Here is a 17836-nt window from a genome sequence, read left to right as displayed (position 1 = left end):
AAACCAACTAAATATATTAAAGTGAATGGCATCTATATCTAGAAAGCTTTCTTAGAAATCTGTTAAAGTTTTCTCAGAATTAAAATAAATTAAATCCCCGATATAGGAAGCTGTGCAAGCAAAACATAAGCCTAGTAAGAGAAGATGGTGCTGAGCCAGGTCTAGGCTATAGGGACAGGTGACAAACACTGGAAGAGTCTGTGACTCACAAAATCATGTTCAGCTCAGAGGAAAAGCAAGAGAACCATTACACCAAGAAGATCACAGGTGACAAGAAAAAAAGGTGATTCTCCAGGAGGGAGAAGCAAACTAGAAGATATGGAAACCAGATGCCAGGTAAGCAGGTAAGACACTTGTGTGATCTCAAGTTACAGACTCGAGAAAAGATGGAGGCAAAGAAGTAAGTGAGGACTAGAACATTTGTGAGGACTTCTCCGGAGGGAAGATCATTTGGTGAACTTTTAGATTGAAGTTAAGCTTGGTGTGAAAAACACAATCTGGAAGGAATAACAATCATAGCTGAGATAGAGGTTACAGGACAGGATGGGGTGAGGTCACAGCCATGGCAACTGGAGGGACTTCATTGGTCTATCTGGTCCACAGAATGAAGCTCATCGCTGACATGCCCTGTCAGGAGTTTCAGTGATGTCAAAAAGACAGAGGCCACGAGTGCATCTTCACTGAAGGAGAGAGACTGTCACAAAACAACAACAGCATCCAGCCTCTCAGACAGAGATTCTCAAGATAATTGTCTTGGGGAAGATGACTGCTAAAATGAGAAAATAGAAAACTACTTTCTCTAGCACTTGGCTAAAAACCGGGAGACCTCCAATGGGCATCCTCAGGTACTTGCGACCATTGGTAATTCTGGTGTTCTAAATGAAAACTGTGCCAAAGTACAATGTAAAATTCAACCAGCTAGCAGTCTCCACCGACACTTCTGAATTAGGAAACACATCTGGTCAGTAAGCTCTACTAACAGGTTTCGATCACAATTGTCCCCTTTTATTTTTAATGGGATTTGATTTTTAATTTTAGTTATGTGCGGGTGTGGTGTGGTGGTGGTGGTGGTGGTGGTGGTGGTGGTGGTGGTGGTGGTGTGTGTGTGTGTGTGTGTGTGTGTGTGTGTGTGTATCTGCAGGTATGTGCATGTGCATGCAGGTCCTTCAGAAACTGGAAGAAGAGGTCAGATTCCCTGGAGATAGAGTTGCATGCAGTTGTGAGTCTTTAATATGGGTGCTGTGAACTGAATTTGTATCCTCTGCAAGAGCAGTAAGCACTCTTAACTGATGAGCAATCTTTTCAGCTCCCCTTTCCTCTCTTTAAAACATTTTCAAAATATGGGACACTGAACAAATGAATGGGTCACTTCACAAAGTTGACTGCAAAGGCTTCAGCTGTGCAATTTCTCTGTTGCCTTCAGAGACTGGTGGGAGATGGACATGGATACTGCATGCCTACCCTCTGCATGCCTACCCTCTGCATGCCTACCCTCTGCATGCCTACCCTCTGCATGCCTACCCTCTGCATGCCTACCCTCTGCATGCCTACCCTCTGCATGCCTACCTCCTGCATGCCTACCCTCTGCATGCCTACCCTCTGCATGCCTGCATTCTACATGCCTACCTCTGTTTGCCTACCTTCTAGACAGCTACCTCTTGCATGTCACCTCCTGCATGCCTACTTCCTGCATGCCTACCTTCTACATGTCAACCTCCTGAAAACCTACCTCCTGCTAGGAAGGGGAAGTGTGAACATTTTTCATTTTTAAAGCTCCGAGGCAGGAAACAAATAACTTCAAGGAAATAGCATATTGAAAAATACAAAGAGGTCATTAACAAAGATGAGTGGGAAAAATTTGACAAGTCAGAAATTGAAGGAAAATTTCTAAAATTGTGATGGCTTGCTCAATCAAAATAGTATTATTCCATTCAGGTTTCCCTCACTCCTGAAGCAGCCATGCATTTCCTAGCTGCATATTCTGTTATGAATAATGAAAAAAAACATGACATTTCAACTAATATACAAAGTATGCTCCCAAATATTATACTCTTTATAAGGATATATATATATATATATATATATATATGATGCTCTCTATATGTTCTCTCTCACTGTCTCTCTGTCTCTCTCACTGTCTCTCTGTCTCTCTGTCTCTCTCTCTGTCTCTCTCTCTGTCTCTCTCTCTCTCTCTCTCTATATATATATATATATGAGAAAGGAAAGAGAAAAACAAAGCAAAAACAAACATATATATATAGAGAGGGGGGAGGGAAGTATCATTATTTAAATTCCAAATCAATTGCATTTTTTTCCCATAAAATCTCAATAATAGTACATTCCCCCAGTAAACTTGGGGGAACGAAGGAGAAGATTGAGATAAATCATCAGCATGGTAGTAAAATGTTGTTTAGTTTTGAAAGCAGTGGGAGCAAAGAAAATAATACTGAATTATTTATTTGTCAAAATAACCAGTGTTGGTGTCTTCTTTGAGGGACAGTCTCAATTTCAAATAATTGTCTTTTCTAATCAACTTCCCTCCTTCAGAGGATACAGGTAACAGGGAAGAAAGGAAAGAGAAAAACAAAACAAAAAACCAACAACAACAATAAAAAAACTCCAGGAGAGAATTATCAGTAACAAGATGAGAGGCCAATAGGACTCAGAGAAACAAAAGAGGAGCAGATTACTTGGGAGAAAGGCAGAGTAAGTTGGTCACTCATGCTTTATTGATTTGTGAGCATGAGTGAGTATATTAGACAATGTAAGGGACATGGCACAAGGCTGCTGCAATCTCCTTTATTGGCAGTGTTTAGGAAGAAGTAAGTCTTGAACAAACTAAAACTGAGCTCACTCAAACAATTGAGTTTGACTTGATTAGAAGAGAAAAGCTTGAGGTCCAGGAGGGAAGGAGCCAGGCAAGCATCTTGCCCTGTATCTCTAGCTACCAGTACAACAGCCTGAAGAGCACAGAGTTTAAAGCAACCCATGGAGAAGTATTGACTAGAAAAGTCACCGGCTGGACTTCTTTTCCATAACACCTCAGCCTCTTGGCCACCCAGAGAGACATTCCAGGTTGAAGCAAGATTCCTGGCATACACTACTGGCTGCTTTATCTGACAACAACCATGGCCACTTTAAATTCCAAAAGCAAATGAAAGAGCAAAGAATGAAGAATCCAATTAGCTTAAATGTAAGACAAATTTCCTCACCTTGATCAGGCAATTCTTTAAGCAGGCCCCTTCTTATCAGCTCCTCTCTGCTCTGCCGGGTGGATATCTTCCTCTCCAGTACTTAAAAAAGAATAAGCACAAGTAAGAATCAAGTCATTGCTCAGCACAATTATGAACAATATTCAAAATACTTGAGCACATTTATTCTGTCCATGTGAAGGCTCAAAGCCCCATTTGTTTTTATGCCCACCGAGAAGACTTGCATAGAGTCCAGACAACACAGTGAGGACACAAGCAGTCCATGCATGACTGAGGCCCAACCACTGTACCTGGCCAACGTGATCATGTCTGAAAAGGAATCCAGACATTTTACGACATACCGGGTATTGGGCACAGAGGTCACTTAACATCTTTTCTTTGATAATGCTGCTTTCTGAAACGCATGCCAACAGAGGCACTTGAAGTGAGATATGCAAGTGTGTGACTGGAGATAGTCATATGAAATGGTTTCAAGCCTGTGTTTTCTGCATAGATGATTCCTGGACTTTATACATATGCATAGACTGTGTGTGTGTATATGATATGAAGGTAGACGTGAGGCTGACCAAGTGGGAAAGGAGACTAAAGGGAAGAGGGACTGTTGGAAAAGGAGATGGTAGAGGGCGTGAGAAGAATATACTTCAAGTACAATATAGACTTGTGTGACAATATCCTTATATAACACAACGTCATGTATAATGAATACACACAAGAAAAAGAGGAAAATAAAAGTATAAATGCTGAAAATCCAGATAACAGTGTGGGCTTTCAGAAGGTCTTAAGTTAGTTCTTTTCAAAGGTCTTTAAAATTATATCAATCAATCAATTTATTAATTTGTGAGTGCATATGTACACATACCCCCACGCATGCCATGGATGTATGTATAGAGGACCAGGGACAAATTTGGGGAGTCAGTTCTGCGATATGGGTCCCTGGAATTCAACTCAAATTATCATGTGTGGCAGCAGGTGTCTTTACCAGCTAAGCCATCTCACCATCTCTAAATTAGTTCTTTTTTTATTAATTAAAATTTTATTTTTTAAGTAATATTTATTTTATGTGTACAGACATTTTGTTTGCACATATGTCTGGGCCCTATCTGCATACATGGTGCCTGAGGAGCCAGAAGAAGGTGTTGGATCCCCTGGGACTGGAGTTATAGACAGTTTTACATTACCACGTAAACTGATTGAACCTGGGTCCTCTGGAAGAGCAGTGACACTCTTCACCCCCAGGACATATCTCCAGCATTCCTAAATTAGTTCTTAATTCCAAAAATTCAACAAACAAACACCACATAAAAAGCCCCCAAATCAGAAACAACCTACAAAGTACCTGTAAACATCTCATCTGAATGCTGGTAAGAAGGGATAATGTTTAGTGGTTTTTTGTTGTTTGTTTTGTTTTGTTTCTGTTTTTTTCTCTTTCATGCCATCAACTCAAAAGGTCAACACAATAGATCTCTGTAACTTTTTGTTTCTCCAGTCATACACTCTAGAGGTTCTGCTACATCCCCTGACAAACCTTAGGAAGAATGAAGAAGGGAATTAAGAATGGGCAGCTTTTTGAGGCAAGTCAAGGGAAGGGAATCTCTATATGGATTCCTTCTTCTTCTGGAAGGAATCTGTATTCCTGATATAATTTAGGATGGACCTTGGGAGCTGAAGGCAGGACCTCAGCAGTATTAAGCCTGCACATCTGGATCCTAGTATGTCACCAGTTTCACTTCCCACTTGAGGGCCCAGCAGGTTGAGCAGGACGAACTGTTGCCATTGAGCTTGGTGAAGAACACGAAAGTCTTCTATGAGTGTCTACTGGAGGCAAGAGCTCCCAGGAAAGCAAAACTTAAGCCTCTTGTGAAGAAACTAGGAAGTGTGTGTTGCCGTGCATGCATGCATACATACATACGTGTGTACGTACATACATACATCCTGGTTACTAGAAAGTCAGAGTGAAACTTGACACTTAACACAGACCTCAAGGGACATTACACATTTCTTCCTTTCCTACAACCTGAACTCAGTTTCATTTCGTGCACAGTGTATGTACTCTTTGTTGTAAGTTGTCAAATGTGCTTTTGGAACCGGTATATAAACAAAGAAGACACATGAATGACTGAGTAAATAATTAAAAAAAGATGACAATGAACTCCTTATCAGTTTTAGTGGAGACACACCTCCCTTCTCTCCCCCAGTCCCGTTTTCCACTCTCTTCTAGAAACTAGTATCCACAGCTCACAGAAAGATTGCCCATATCAGTGAACGAAGTTAACTGTGTGTGGCACAGATGAGTTCTTCTCTGGGAGTTCATTAAAGAGTGTTGACACTTAAGTGCAGTGTTGATGTGTTGACTTTCCCATTGAGGGAGAGAACAGATCCAAAGACTAGCACCCCCAAGGCTGCCACAACTGCCTGGTCCCAGATTTTTCACAGTCAAGCCATTCCAACTTGATGCCATTCAGAATGCAATCAATTGAGCTTTCTTCTCCTCACCCACCCCTTGCTAATATGAAACAGAACTTTTCAATGTCTACCACTTCTACCTGAAATGTCACATGATTTTCAGGCATCCTGAGTGCTGGTCCCAGAACACTGGCAACCAGTCAAGTGATGCTGGGTGGCCTACATGAAGTCTTTGTGCTTCTAATCTATGATCTAGAAAATGAGGGACAAGACTCAGTGGTTACTAAATCAAATACATGTCAACAACGAGGGCCACTCCAAAATCCCTGCTTTGTATGCCTTTAAAAACTTTTATTTTTCACTAAAAACTTTCTTTCTTCATCTAAGAGACTAGATGCTAACACTTGTGCTTCTCAACTGAAGATCCCAGTCTACTCTTTAGTCCAAGTTTTGAGTTTTGGTTGTTTAATTCTAACTTAAACCTTGGCTTAAACAAATCTCTCTTTTTCTACCTTGTGTACCAAAAATTCTTCCCATTTCTTCCTGTGAATTCCGTGAAGCTCCGTGCCGGCTCCCACCAGCAATCAAAATTAACAGTCCTGCTCTTTTTCTCTTCCTCATAAATGGGCCCTGATAGGAAAATACCATTAGCTGTTTGCTTGGTCTTTGGCTGAGAGCATTTTTAACACATAATGTAGATAACTGTGTGAGGGCCAATGTGGACAAACTGCAGGCTTCTGGGTATGGAAGGTATGTTGTTGGGCACAAAATTCCAACCCCTGCTCTCCCTGAAGTACAAGAATCTTATTCTTCACCTTTTCAAATATTTGCCTTGTGTTTATACAGTGTCTGTGTGTTTGCGGAGCAGATTCACTGGACGTTTTTCATGGGCTCTGAGGGGTTTTGCATTGGAACGAACTTGAGAGGTCATTTTAGTTCAGCATGCCACATAGGGAAGGAGCATCATGGGAATGTTCTTAATGCTTGCTCACCTGCTTTTCAGCCATCCGAGGCAAAAATAAATGCCTCTGAGGTCTACCTCAACTATCCATGAATTTTGAAGAAGAAATTTCTCAAGTATCCCCCAGATCTGTCTCCCTGTGACTTCTGCACACAAATCAAACCCAAAGCTCTAGTTGCTGGTGGGCTACAGGAAGCCATGTGTGAGTAAAATGCTGTAAGAATCTGTTCCCCCATGCTCACCTGGAGCAGCTGAGACTACTGAAGTGACCTGGGGGCTGGTTCCCAGTACCACACCAGTGACTCTGTGGCTGAAGATCACACTAATCTGTACAAGAAATTAAATATAAAGTATGTGTAGAGGCTGTTATGCCCCACAACTATATTGTAACCACAATATTGTCAGGAGACAAGGGGCATAGGACATTGGATACAGTTCCCAAGTCTGTCCATGAAAAGCACTATTACCAGTTAACAAATGGGCCATGAATGTTCCCTTTTATCCTGGTTGCAAAAGCACAAGTGATTCATATGCCAAGATCAAACAAATACACGATTTCTGTGTCACTGGGTAAATTAATATTTTGACAATTCAATCCTGATTACAACAGTACACATTCTAATTCTCTCTATGAAGTGAATGAAAACCTGTGGTTTTCCTGATTTCTCATTTCTACTCTTATTTTCAAGTATTTTAAAAGGATCAGTTTTTTCAAAACACCCAATGGCTGCTCATCTCTCTTCAGATAATATCTCAGTTCCCTAGCATGGGTGTCTACAGCAACCCTGCGAGTGTCCTTTCTCCCATCCAACTACTGTTTGCTGGTTCTCTGATACAGCCACACCTGACACTTCGCCCCAGAGACTGTAGCTTGTATTCATCAGGACACCATTCCCTCATGGCACATTCCATCATGGCCTTCATGTTCTGATCAAGGATCATTCCACCAGAAGCCCCTGGTGAATAGGATGCCCCTCTCATCCCCTTTCCTTATTCATCTCTTCAAAAACCAAACTGTTGTGCTCAATGCTATGTTCCTAACAGTGACACACTGGTTACCTGATTCTCTCTCTCTCTCTCTCTCTCTCTCTCTCTCTCTCTCTCTCTCTCTCTCTCTCTCTCTCCACACACACACACACACACAGCTGAAATATGATTTAAAGAGAAAACAGCCTTGTCCTGTTTTCTGTCCCTTCTTTATTTTCCAGTCGAGGAGAAAGCAAGTGAAGTTCATAACACAGCCTCAAGGAACAAGGGTGTTCTGTCTCCTCTCGCCTTTACGCTTTGGTTGGGCCAGGCTAAGGGGGGAAAAGTTTCCACTTTAGTCCTATGGATCCTGTGAAAAAGGCTCTGTATGCAGCAGAAAAGGGAGCCCACAGTGTGTGGACAGACACCGGCAGCTAGCAGGGGACTGGCTGGGTTCCTCATAAATTATAAATGATTTATGGTGTTCTTCTGGGCACGGAGTGACAGCCATGGAGCCTGCATTCAAGTGAGGCCAGAGCATATGCCACTGGCTCTTTCAGTGGATAGCTGGCCAGGATTTCCTGTTACTTTGGAAGTATCTGGGAGAGTAAATCGTGTGGGCAACAAGTCACTTGTGTTTTCACTTGGCAAGGAAAGCGAGTCCTAATTCTCAATTCTAACACCGTTTAATGACTGAACAAAATAGAAGGGCAAACAGGAGACTCCAATAAGCGTGCCTTGTTATCTTCTAGGTCTTGAGTCATGAATGGGCTTGCTGTAAACCTATGACAGAAAAACAGAAAAGCACTTGTCCTGTATTGGAACTGTTCTATAAGAGTCGGCTTGGCTTGGCTCCTCTTCAGTAACAGTGAGGGTAAATAGGATGGTGGAAAATGGCCTCCTTTCTGACAGACCCTTCAGAAGATGAAGGTAGCTAGTCCTTTTAAAGAAATAACCACCCATGCGATCCAACAACAAACACAGTTGCAAAAACCTTCCAAGCCATCTTAAGAATGTAGAGTAGCAAAGCCAGCATCCCCACCTAAAAACTCACAGGGGTCTGGCTATTTTCTTGATTGCCCAAGAATGTCACTCTTGTGCTGCAAACACCTCAGACTTCAGAAGGGGCTGATCTCCTTTGGACAGCAGCTCTCCTCCACCACTGGCCATACTAATCATATTCATTATTCTCTTCCCTCCCTCCCCTCCATCTCCTCCACCAAAGCTAAGGTCAAGGCTGGCTTATAAATATAAATATCTGTACTAGATGGCTTTCCTCATCACTCTGTAGTGAAATCAACCCTTGAGTTTTAAAGCTACCTCCAGGGCCTGCTCACTACCCCAGTTATTTTCAAGAAAGGCCCTTTTAGGCTACAAAATGGGGGGATAGCTGCTACCCTTTAGGTTCCTATGGAGTCAATGACTTACACCAGGGAAAGAGCATAGGCTGATACCTAGAATCTAGAGTTTTCAACAAACAAAACTATCACTGATCCACACTCTAGAATGAACCACATGTACCTTGCTCGCTGCTAATCTTGTGTGTGTGTGTGTGTGTGTGTGTGTGTGTGTGTGTGTGTGTGTGTGTGTTGTTCATATTTGCACAACTCTACTGGATACCCTGACACTTTATCTCTGTAATACCCAAAGTGCCATACTACACAGTGCACTTATTGAAGAATCTAAATGTCTTTTATTGTGCCCAGGGAGAAAAGGGGTGGTCAGAGAGGGAAGACGTGTCTAGCATATTTTCTATTTCTTTTAGAAATAGTTCCCTATTTTCTCCCATGTGGGAAATTATTCCCCCTGCTCCTGTTCTCTAGTATCTATCATTTGTGAGGCTAATATCCTCAGGCTCTAGGCTCTATGGCACTCTGGTGATTGGTTCAGAGAGGGACACCTGCTCAAATTGTACCAGGACAATTGAGTACAAGATCCAAGCCTGGGAAATTGGTTGGAACAATAAGAAATACAAACCTTGTCTTATCTGCTGGAGCTGGAACAACTAGCCTGCTATGATGCTAGAGTTGCAGGTGACTGCTTTGCCTCCACAAGAAAAGAGTTCAAGTTTAAAAACAAAACAAAACAGGAGCATAGACTCAAAGAGGGAGAAAGAGATTCTCAACCATAGCTTTTAAGTTCCTATATCCCATTGGGCCTGTAGGCTGTATTCCCCAGGGAATTTTCAGCCATATGAATCAATGAATTCCCTGTTTCCTTCCGCTGTCATGATTCAGAAACAGAAAAGAGCTTTGTCAAACCAGAAGATTTTTACATTGAATTTCCTTCCAGCAGAGACCAAAGACACTCTCTGCTTGCAGAGTAGTGATATGAAAGAAGAACTAAGCAGGCCCCTCTTCCTGCTTTAGTTTGCAACTCAGAAAGGCCTTAAGAAAGAGGAAGATGGAGAGATCTATGTCCCTTCCTTCTCTTGGGAAAGTAGTGTCCTAACTTCCCCCAACGAAATCTGACTGTAATCATCTATTTTATTTGTTGCTTAGAGAACATTTTAAACCCCCACCCAGTATCCCAGAAGGATGGGCAAAGCAACTATTTTCATTTCCCTCATATGAATGAGGGTTTGAGTCTTGGCGAGGATACACACATTTCCCAGGCACATCACTAGGATCTGGTTGAACTCAGATGCACCTAACAAAAAGTCCATCATTGCATTCCCCAATCTGCAGTGATGGTTACACAGAATTCAGCTCCCCTAAGGGTGGGTGGTGCCTTCTCGATTTCCTTCAAGACATCAGACAAAATAGCTCTTAAACATCAGCTGTAAGTGGATCATTTTTAGGCAGCATGACAGTATCATAATTCAAATTACAAAATGCTAAAGTGAAAACGCTCCCTTGGGCTGCTGAGATGGCCCAGTTGGCAAAGACACTTATTATGCACCATATTTGGTTGCTTGATCCCACTCACCCACATGGTGGAAGGAGGGAATTGACAAGTTGTCCTCTGGCCTCCACATGCATGTTATAGCATGAATGCCCCTTCCCGAAATAAATAAGTAAATGCATTAAATTTCTGTAAGTGTTTACTCTCTTCCTGTGCCCTGCCTATTCCACCTGAAGCCCATCCTAATTCTACAAGCAATTAACTTTCTTTTGAAAATGTGTGGGTACATGTTCACTGAGTATGTTTGGGGAGACAGGAGAGTAACCTCAGGTGTCATTCTGAGTAACAGCGCCTAACCTCTTTGAGATCATCTGTCACTGGCCTGGAGCTCACAAATAGGCTAGGCTGGCTAGTGAGCCCCAGGGATCCTCTCACCTCTGCTTCCCCAGGACTTCGCATTCCTTTGAGAGTTCCAGAGACACCACTCAGGTCCTCAAGGCACATCTGAACTCAAGTACTGGTTAATGGAACCTCAGTATTGAAAAGGAGTTTCAAAGTGAGAAAAAGCAAACTAGAAAAGGGACTCCTTCAAAACAAAAATTACTATCAACACAGAATTACTTAAGATTATCGGTTAAGGAATACATCTGGAAAGAGGTCAAAAGTGGTCTATCTCATATCAGTGGAATGATAACGCATTAGAATTAGATTTAAGGTTTTATATTTAAATCCTAAAATATCAGAAACTTAACTGCCAAAAGTCTGGCTATCTATAGTTCTAATGGCATAAAGAAAAAAAAAAGTACTTCCAACAATATTGCAAATGTGATTAAAAAAAAAAAAACAAAACACTTTAGGTATGGAGAAAAAACCTATTGCCACAATGTGATGGGAATCAGAGCCCAGTTTATTTGTGTATAGGAGATTTTTGACATGGACCAGAGACTAGAACTGTGTTTGCTACACTGTTTGACTGTTACACTTCTCTTTCCTCCCTCCCTACCCAACCCAGTTTAAGCTGTACCACTTCCCAGTTTATGGACTCCAATAAAACACTTGGAATACACGAAGCCTAAGATGATAGAATCAAAAATTAATTGATCCTTTCTTATGGCTTTGCATATTGTATTTTTTTTATTGAACAAGTGTGTGTAAATGTTTTTAAAACTCAAGAGCTAAAGCTGACAGAAAAGACTAGTGCAAGAGGAGAGGCCTGCACAACACAAGAAGTCAAAATTCACCACTGTTCCTAAAGGATGCAAGTTTGGGAACTGCTATGGCAGACCAACTCAACACCTACACTTTTTATTCTCAAGGGACAGAAGCTCAGGACTCAAACAATGAGTAAGTCTTCTGTTCCAAGCGGGTCCGGAAGTATTAGCAATCTCAGGAAGGTGATTAGAGGCCAAGAGTCATGTGTTACGTGAGCCACTTGCTGCTGTCCTTTCCTCTTCCACTCTGACTCTAAGCCCCAAGGGAAATACAAATGCCAGCATAGGTGCTTTTGGCTTTGTTCAGCGTAATGAAAAGTTTAATGAAAATACATGTTTTCTGCTTCTTGTTCCTTCACAACCAAAGGGAGGGGACTAATGTTTGTCATAAAGATGATGACACTCCTAGAATAATTGTGTTTTGACTTCCAGTAAGGAAGAGCTGTCTAGAGAAATGACTGGAAAGTGTATCTCAGCTCTTAATGGCTATAAGCCTTCTCACACCAGTTGATAGTGCCATCCACTGGCGGAGAGCACAGCCCTGAACTCCTGATGCCACTGATCAGGACACAGGCAGTATCTGCATGTTTCAGGAACTTTTGAGCTCTCATTAATTTGAGCTGTCTTACTTCCTTTAGAACCAGCTGTCCACAGCAAGCAAGACTAGATAGGAAAGGGATTTCAGCGACACTAGGCAATCCAGATTAAGACACTCACATTGAGTAAGCATCTAATCTATACTGTGAAGTGTGGAATTTTAATATCTCAGGTTATTCTTTTACAGAGGGAGGTATACATGTTCTTGAACTTGTTTATTTGGTTACAAACAAAACATACTACAATGCAACTCAAGTAGTACAAAGAATAACCAGGTTAAGTTAAAGGACTGGAGCAGGAATTTCTTAATCAATGTTTACTCATTTTCTATACATATCCAACAAGACTCTGAGATGAGGACGATGTTCTTTTTCTTGAACATATTGCACAGCTCTGTCTACACAACAGAGTGACAGCATTTGTTGAGAACAGGATTCCTCTGGCAAAAGCTGCCCAAATCTTGACTAAGTGGGGAAATGAAATGCACCCAGTCCTGCCTGACCCCTGAAGGAACAGGACAAAGGTCCCTCCAAGTAAAGACTTTATTTTAGTAAGTAAATACAAGGGGGCTTCACTATGGCTAAAAACATAATAATGAAGTTTGACAGCAAAGCCATCCTATAATGTTGACATCATGCTTTTGCTGCTTCAAAATCCCTGCTTTTTACAGTGATGTCAGTATCTCCTTATTCCTCTTGAGGGTAGAAAGGCTGTAGTGCAAGACATAAACCAGAAAAATATATTTCTCTTATTACATCCTACATGTATACAACAGAACAGACCGCTACACATGTATACAATTCTTAAAAGGACTAGAGTGTTCTGTGATGGAGCATCCTATATGTAGAAATCTGTTATGTATAGTATAGACTTCTATAGACTATTTACGTAGAATTATAGAATAAACATTTTTGTATATAGTAGTTTATGGCTTCTTTTGTGTTTAATAGACTTCTGCATGGCAAAACACTTCTGTGTAAGACAGAGTCTAACTTCTGTTTCTACATGTAGATCTTATGACTTATTAGCAGGTGAAGCAAGCTCCCATACTCTCCCGAGGCTTTGTCCCTAAGCACAGAATGATTAATTAGAACCTATTGAATAGATCTTCCTATGACTAAAGCATAAAGTGACTGTCACAAACCCACAGATCACCTAAATATTATGTTTTTACTCACCTCCCACTGCCTCCCAAATACATTTTTCTATCCCTTTTATTTGTCCCACTGAGATGATCAATTTGATGTGGATATTAACATTGAGGCATCACAGTACAGGAATGAAGAATGAAGACTCAAGCCAGACTGACAATGTTCAAACACACATATTAGATAACAAGTCCTGAAACTGAGATTAACTTCCTTAAAATTCTGCATCTCATTACTCATTCACTGATAAAGTTAGGATTATGAGTGTAACACGTCTCATGGAACAATAGGGAAGACTCTAAGCATTTAAAGCAGCTGTGTGGGGATGAGGGGCTGGCTATGTGGATAAAGACAAGTCTGACAAGCTGAGTTCAGTCACTGGTACCCACATACCAGCAGAAGAGAACTGACTATGGCAAGTTCTTTTCTGACCTCCACATTCATGCCACAGCACACAAAACAACAAGCAAGAAATAAATAAAACAGCACTGGATACAGTCAAAATGAGGACTAGCTGTCACTGTTATTGATATTGATGTATGTCTTTTACTGTAAGACAATTCATGAAAAAAGCCTCAAATGAGTCATGGGAATAAAGCTCATGCTTCCAAAACAAAATATAATGCAACATATATAGCAAAATATCCCATGGGAACATCTTCAAACCTTATGAGGTGCCATTTATTTAAACTTCTTAGTACCTAGCAGAAGTGAAAAACTCAGCTGAGAGAAATAACTATCCAAGATGCCGGATCTATCACTTCAGTTGTTATCATTAAGGTTCTGCACTTGAAATTTTCTTTAAAAACAAATTCTAGGAGGAAGGGGAGGGAAAATGGAGAGTAGTTGTCCAAGAGGCACAAGTATGAATTTCCTGAAAAACCTTATGACATCTGTTGCACAACCATGTAAATTCTCTTAGCCCTACAGACATCTACATAAAAGTGGTACACACACACACACACACACACACACACACACACACACACACACACACACTTCCATTATGATTTTAAAATATTAAACTTTAAAACATTTTGGACTATTTGTATACATAAGTACTGAGATGAAGCATTTTAAAAAGATTTTTTCAAACACACGGATGCATAGTTATTTTTTTTTTTGCATAATGTTCTTGTGTCTACTCTTCGTTCCAATTATGTTTCCTATTCCCTTATGCTGTAATTTCAAAAGAGTAGCCAGGGAGAGAAAGATGTCATGGGACAGAGTTCAAGTAGAGAGGTTTTTATTAGAGGAAAGGGATCATAAAAGAGGGAAGAGAAGGGTGGACCAGCCTCTGGGGATGGGAGCAGTGGAGAGAGAAAAGAGAGGCAGAGAGAGAGGGGGGAGAAAGGGAGAGGGATAAGAGGGTGGCAGGGCCCTTATAAAGGGAACATAGTGAATGTGCACAGGTGGTACTCTTAGTAGATGCAGCTGAGGGCATGTCCTGTCAGATATCCAAGGGCAGGCCAGTACAGATGCCTGATTAGCCTTTCAATGCTCCTTCCAATTAGGCATTACTAAGCCCTTATATTTTGGAACAGGAAAACCTGTATGAAAACCAGGTTCAAAACCTAGACAGCCTAAACTTGGGAAGCAGTCGAAGAAAATTTGGGATAGGAAGTGTTTGAAGCCCAGATGAGTAACCGTTTTTCACTTGCCACAAAATAAATGAGAATTAAGATGGGAACAAATTCCAAATGGGAAACAAATCAGGAAAACATGTAAGCCAAAAACCTGTCACTTTCCAGGACTCCGTCCTAGTGATAAGGGCCAGATTTTTATCACAGGATGAAAAAAACAAAACAAAACCACGATGGGAAATAATACACAGAGGAAATAGAATAATGGGCTTTCCTGATATGAGTTCTCAGACCTGGCTAGGAGTCTGTTGGACTTTTCAGAGGACTTGAAGAGGCACCACTCCACAGGACAATAAAATTGGGGAATTACTAAAATAAGGGATTTAGTCCGCACTCTCTCAAAGAAGTGCAAACTCCAATAACAACCTCCTTTTTTTTTTGAAGTTAAAATTATGAGCCTTTAATTTCACAAATACTTGAAGTATAACATCATGAATTACATTAACAAAAAGTACTTTCAGCCTTCTTATGGCTAGGTATTGCCAACAAATCCATTTCCTTTTACATTCACCCACCAGTAGCGACAAATAAGCAACAGCACCAACTTGTCAGAGATTGTGGGTATGCTGTAAAAGCAAACTCCTTTTAATGAGGAGGTTGATGGGAACATTGCCCCTTCCATCCTACCAGCTGAGAAACAAATGTGATAAAAGAAAAACCAAAGACAGATAATGATAATAAATTTCAACTAGTGAACTTTTTTTTTTATAAACAGGTTACTTACAACCACAATTTAGAAAAAAGTACTAGTATCAATGGCTTCTTTGTGGATGTTTTCCTAAGATGCTCAGGAGAGTTTTGCTTCTGTGAATTCTCTCACTCTCACAAAAATAACTGCCCTCCAACTCCAATCCAGAACAGACTGAGTCTTTGAAATACTTGTAAGCTTTATGCAGCCACAAGGGTAAACCCAAACCTCAGTTTGGATTAGACAAATAATATCCCGTTCTCCAGAATGTACAGGAAGCAAGGGAGGCCTCTTCATTCCATTTGGAAATAGAAGCCACAGTTTATATTAATTTGTAGAAGGTAAACTCTGATGGCTTGGCCAGCTATTTTAAACCTGTGATGGAAGAAAGGTTCTTGGATTTATGAAGACACTGATTTCAATGATGATGAATGCATAGCAACATGCCTCATATAGTACTCTTTCTTATAAGTTGGTTTTCCCACTAGAAGAGATAGTTCATAAACAATGCATGGTCTGTAAATGAAAGGGGAGGCTCTACTAATTCTTCCAACTTACCTATGTATAGAAAAACTAAATCAAGAGGGGAAACCCAAAGAGTAATAAATACTTATTCTCCCTTATATATTATATCCATTACTCTTCTTATTAGTATGAAAAAATACCCCAACTGACAAAGGTAATGTAAAGAGGGAATTGTTCAGTGTGAGGGACAGTCTATTATAGCAGGCAAGGCCTGGTAGCAGAATCATGAGGCAGTTGTTCAGTTGAGTTCTCAGTCAGGAAGCAAAGAGCAATGAGTGCCAGTGCTTAGCTTTTTTCTGCTACGTATCCTGACCAGAAGCCCAGCCCAAGGAGTGGTACTGCTTACATTTAGGGTAGGTCTTCTCAGCTCATTAACCCAGTGAAAGACCTCTCATAGACATGGCCAGAGGCTTGTTTCCATGATGATCCCACATCTCATCAAGTTAACAACTAAGACTAAGTATAATGTATTTTATATCTATTAGATATAAAAAGAATCTACTTTAGCACAATCACCCATATTTAGGAAAACAATAAAGTTTTTTAAGCATGTGTGATAATTTTATCATGTGTTATCTCTTTGACCCACAGTGTTTTTTATACACACTTGGTTGGATAAGGTTCAGTTACAACATACAAAGGTAGGTAAAAGATTGAAGTAAAATAAAATGCCAGCTTACCTCCTTTTTGACAACTAGTCTCTGCAATGACTTTTATATTGCCATACCTAGCACCACATATATGCTTACATACTTTATTCATTAATGAAAGAACATTACCCATTAAGCTGGTGAAATATTCACTTGATTTCTTATGGCCTTTGAAGTTTCCTTCAGTCTTTCTTGGGCAATCTGTTATATGACCTAAAAAAGCTTTGAAATTAAGTATAATTCCTGTCCTCAAAACATTCCAAACCAAAAAGGTTCATTTGAATATGCTCTGTGTGTGGAATGGGATCAGGGCTTTCATTCATTCACTCCACAGACATTTACTGAATGTCTAACAGAATCCAAGGACTATTCTAGTAGCCTTAGGATCTTTGCCAGAAAAACTTGAAAATCCCTGCCCTTAGCCGGGCATGATGTGCATGCCTGTAATCCCAGAACTTGTCAGGTGGGCAAGAAGATATTGTTCAAAACCAGCTCAAACTATATTTACACAATGAGACTTTGACTGGAAGAAAAGTTAAAAGAAAAACATCTCTACTGGAAGACAATTTTTGGCTTAAAGAGTAAGAAAAACAAAGAACTAAGAGTGATCATGAAATAACTTCACAGTCTGCATGATGTCAAGGATGAAATGAGACTGATAATAAATGTAGGTCAGATATAGACAAACTGGATTGCACCATATATAGGGAAAAGTAAATGGTGTGGCTCTGTTGGCAATCATTTTTCAACATGTTAAACAGCAAATTGTCATAAGACTCAACTATTCATAGACAAACAACCAAGAGAAGTGGGAATGTGCATCTACACAAGGATCTACATACAAAAGTAGTTCATCTCATGTAAGTCATCTAAGTATTATTTGTTAAAGCTCAAAGTAGACACAACTGAAGTCTATCACCCAGTGAATGAAATGCGCTATATCCGTACAACTGAGAACCATTCAACAGTGGAAAAAGACCAGTACTTG

The 17836-nt window shown here is 40.5% G+C and overlaps 1 protein-coding gene across 1 annotated transcript in view; it reads right to left on the bottom strand.

The window, feature by feature from the left end:
- Phactr2 (phosphatase and actin regulator 2) overlaps positions 1-17836 on the bottom strand; it is a 246680-nt gene that overhangs the window by 42744 nt on the left and 186100 nt on the right. Inside the window, exon 3 of the mRNA XM_035438764.1 lies at positions 3213-3293. Within this exon, the coding sequence (XP_035294655.1) occupies positions 3213-3293 (81 nt within the window). The remainder of the gene's footprint in view (positions 1-3212; positions 3294-17836) is intronic.

The sequence above is a fragment of the Cricetulus griseus genome, chromosome 2 (assembly GCF_003668045.3).
Source record: "Cricetulus griseus strain 17A/GY chromosome 2, alternate assembly CriGri-PICRH-1.0, whole genome shotgun sequence".
Taxonomy (NCBI): domain Eukaryota; kingdom Metazoa; phylum Chordata; class Mammalia; order Rodentia; family Cricetidae; genus Cricetulus; species Cricetulus griseus.
This window is presented reverse-complemented; position numbering and strand designations above follow the sequence as displayed.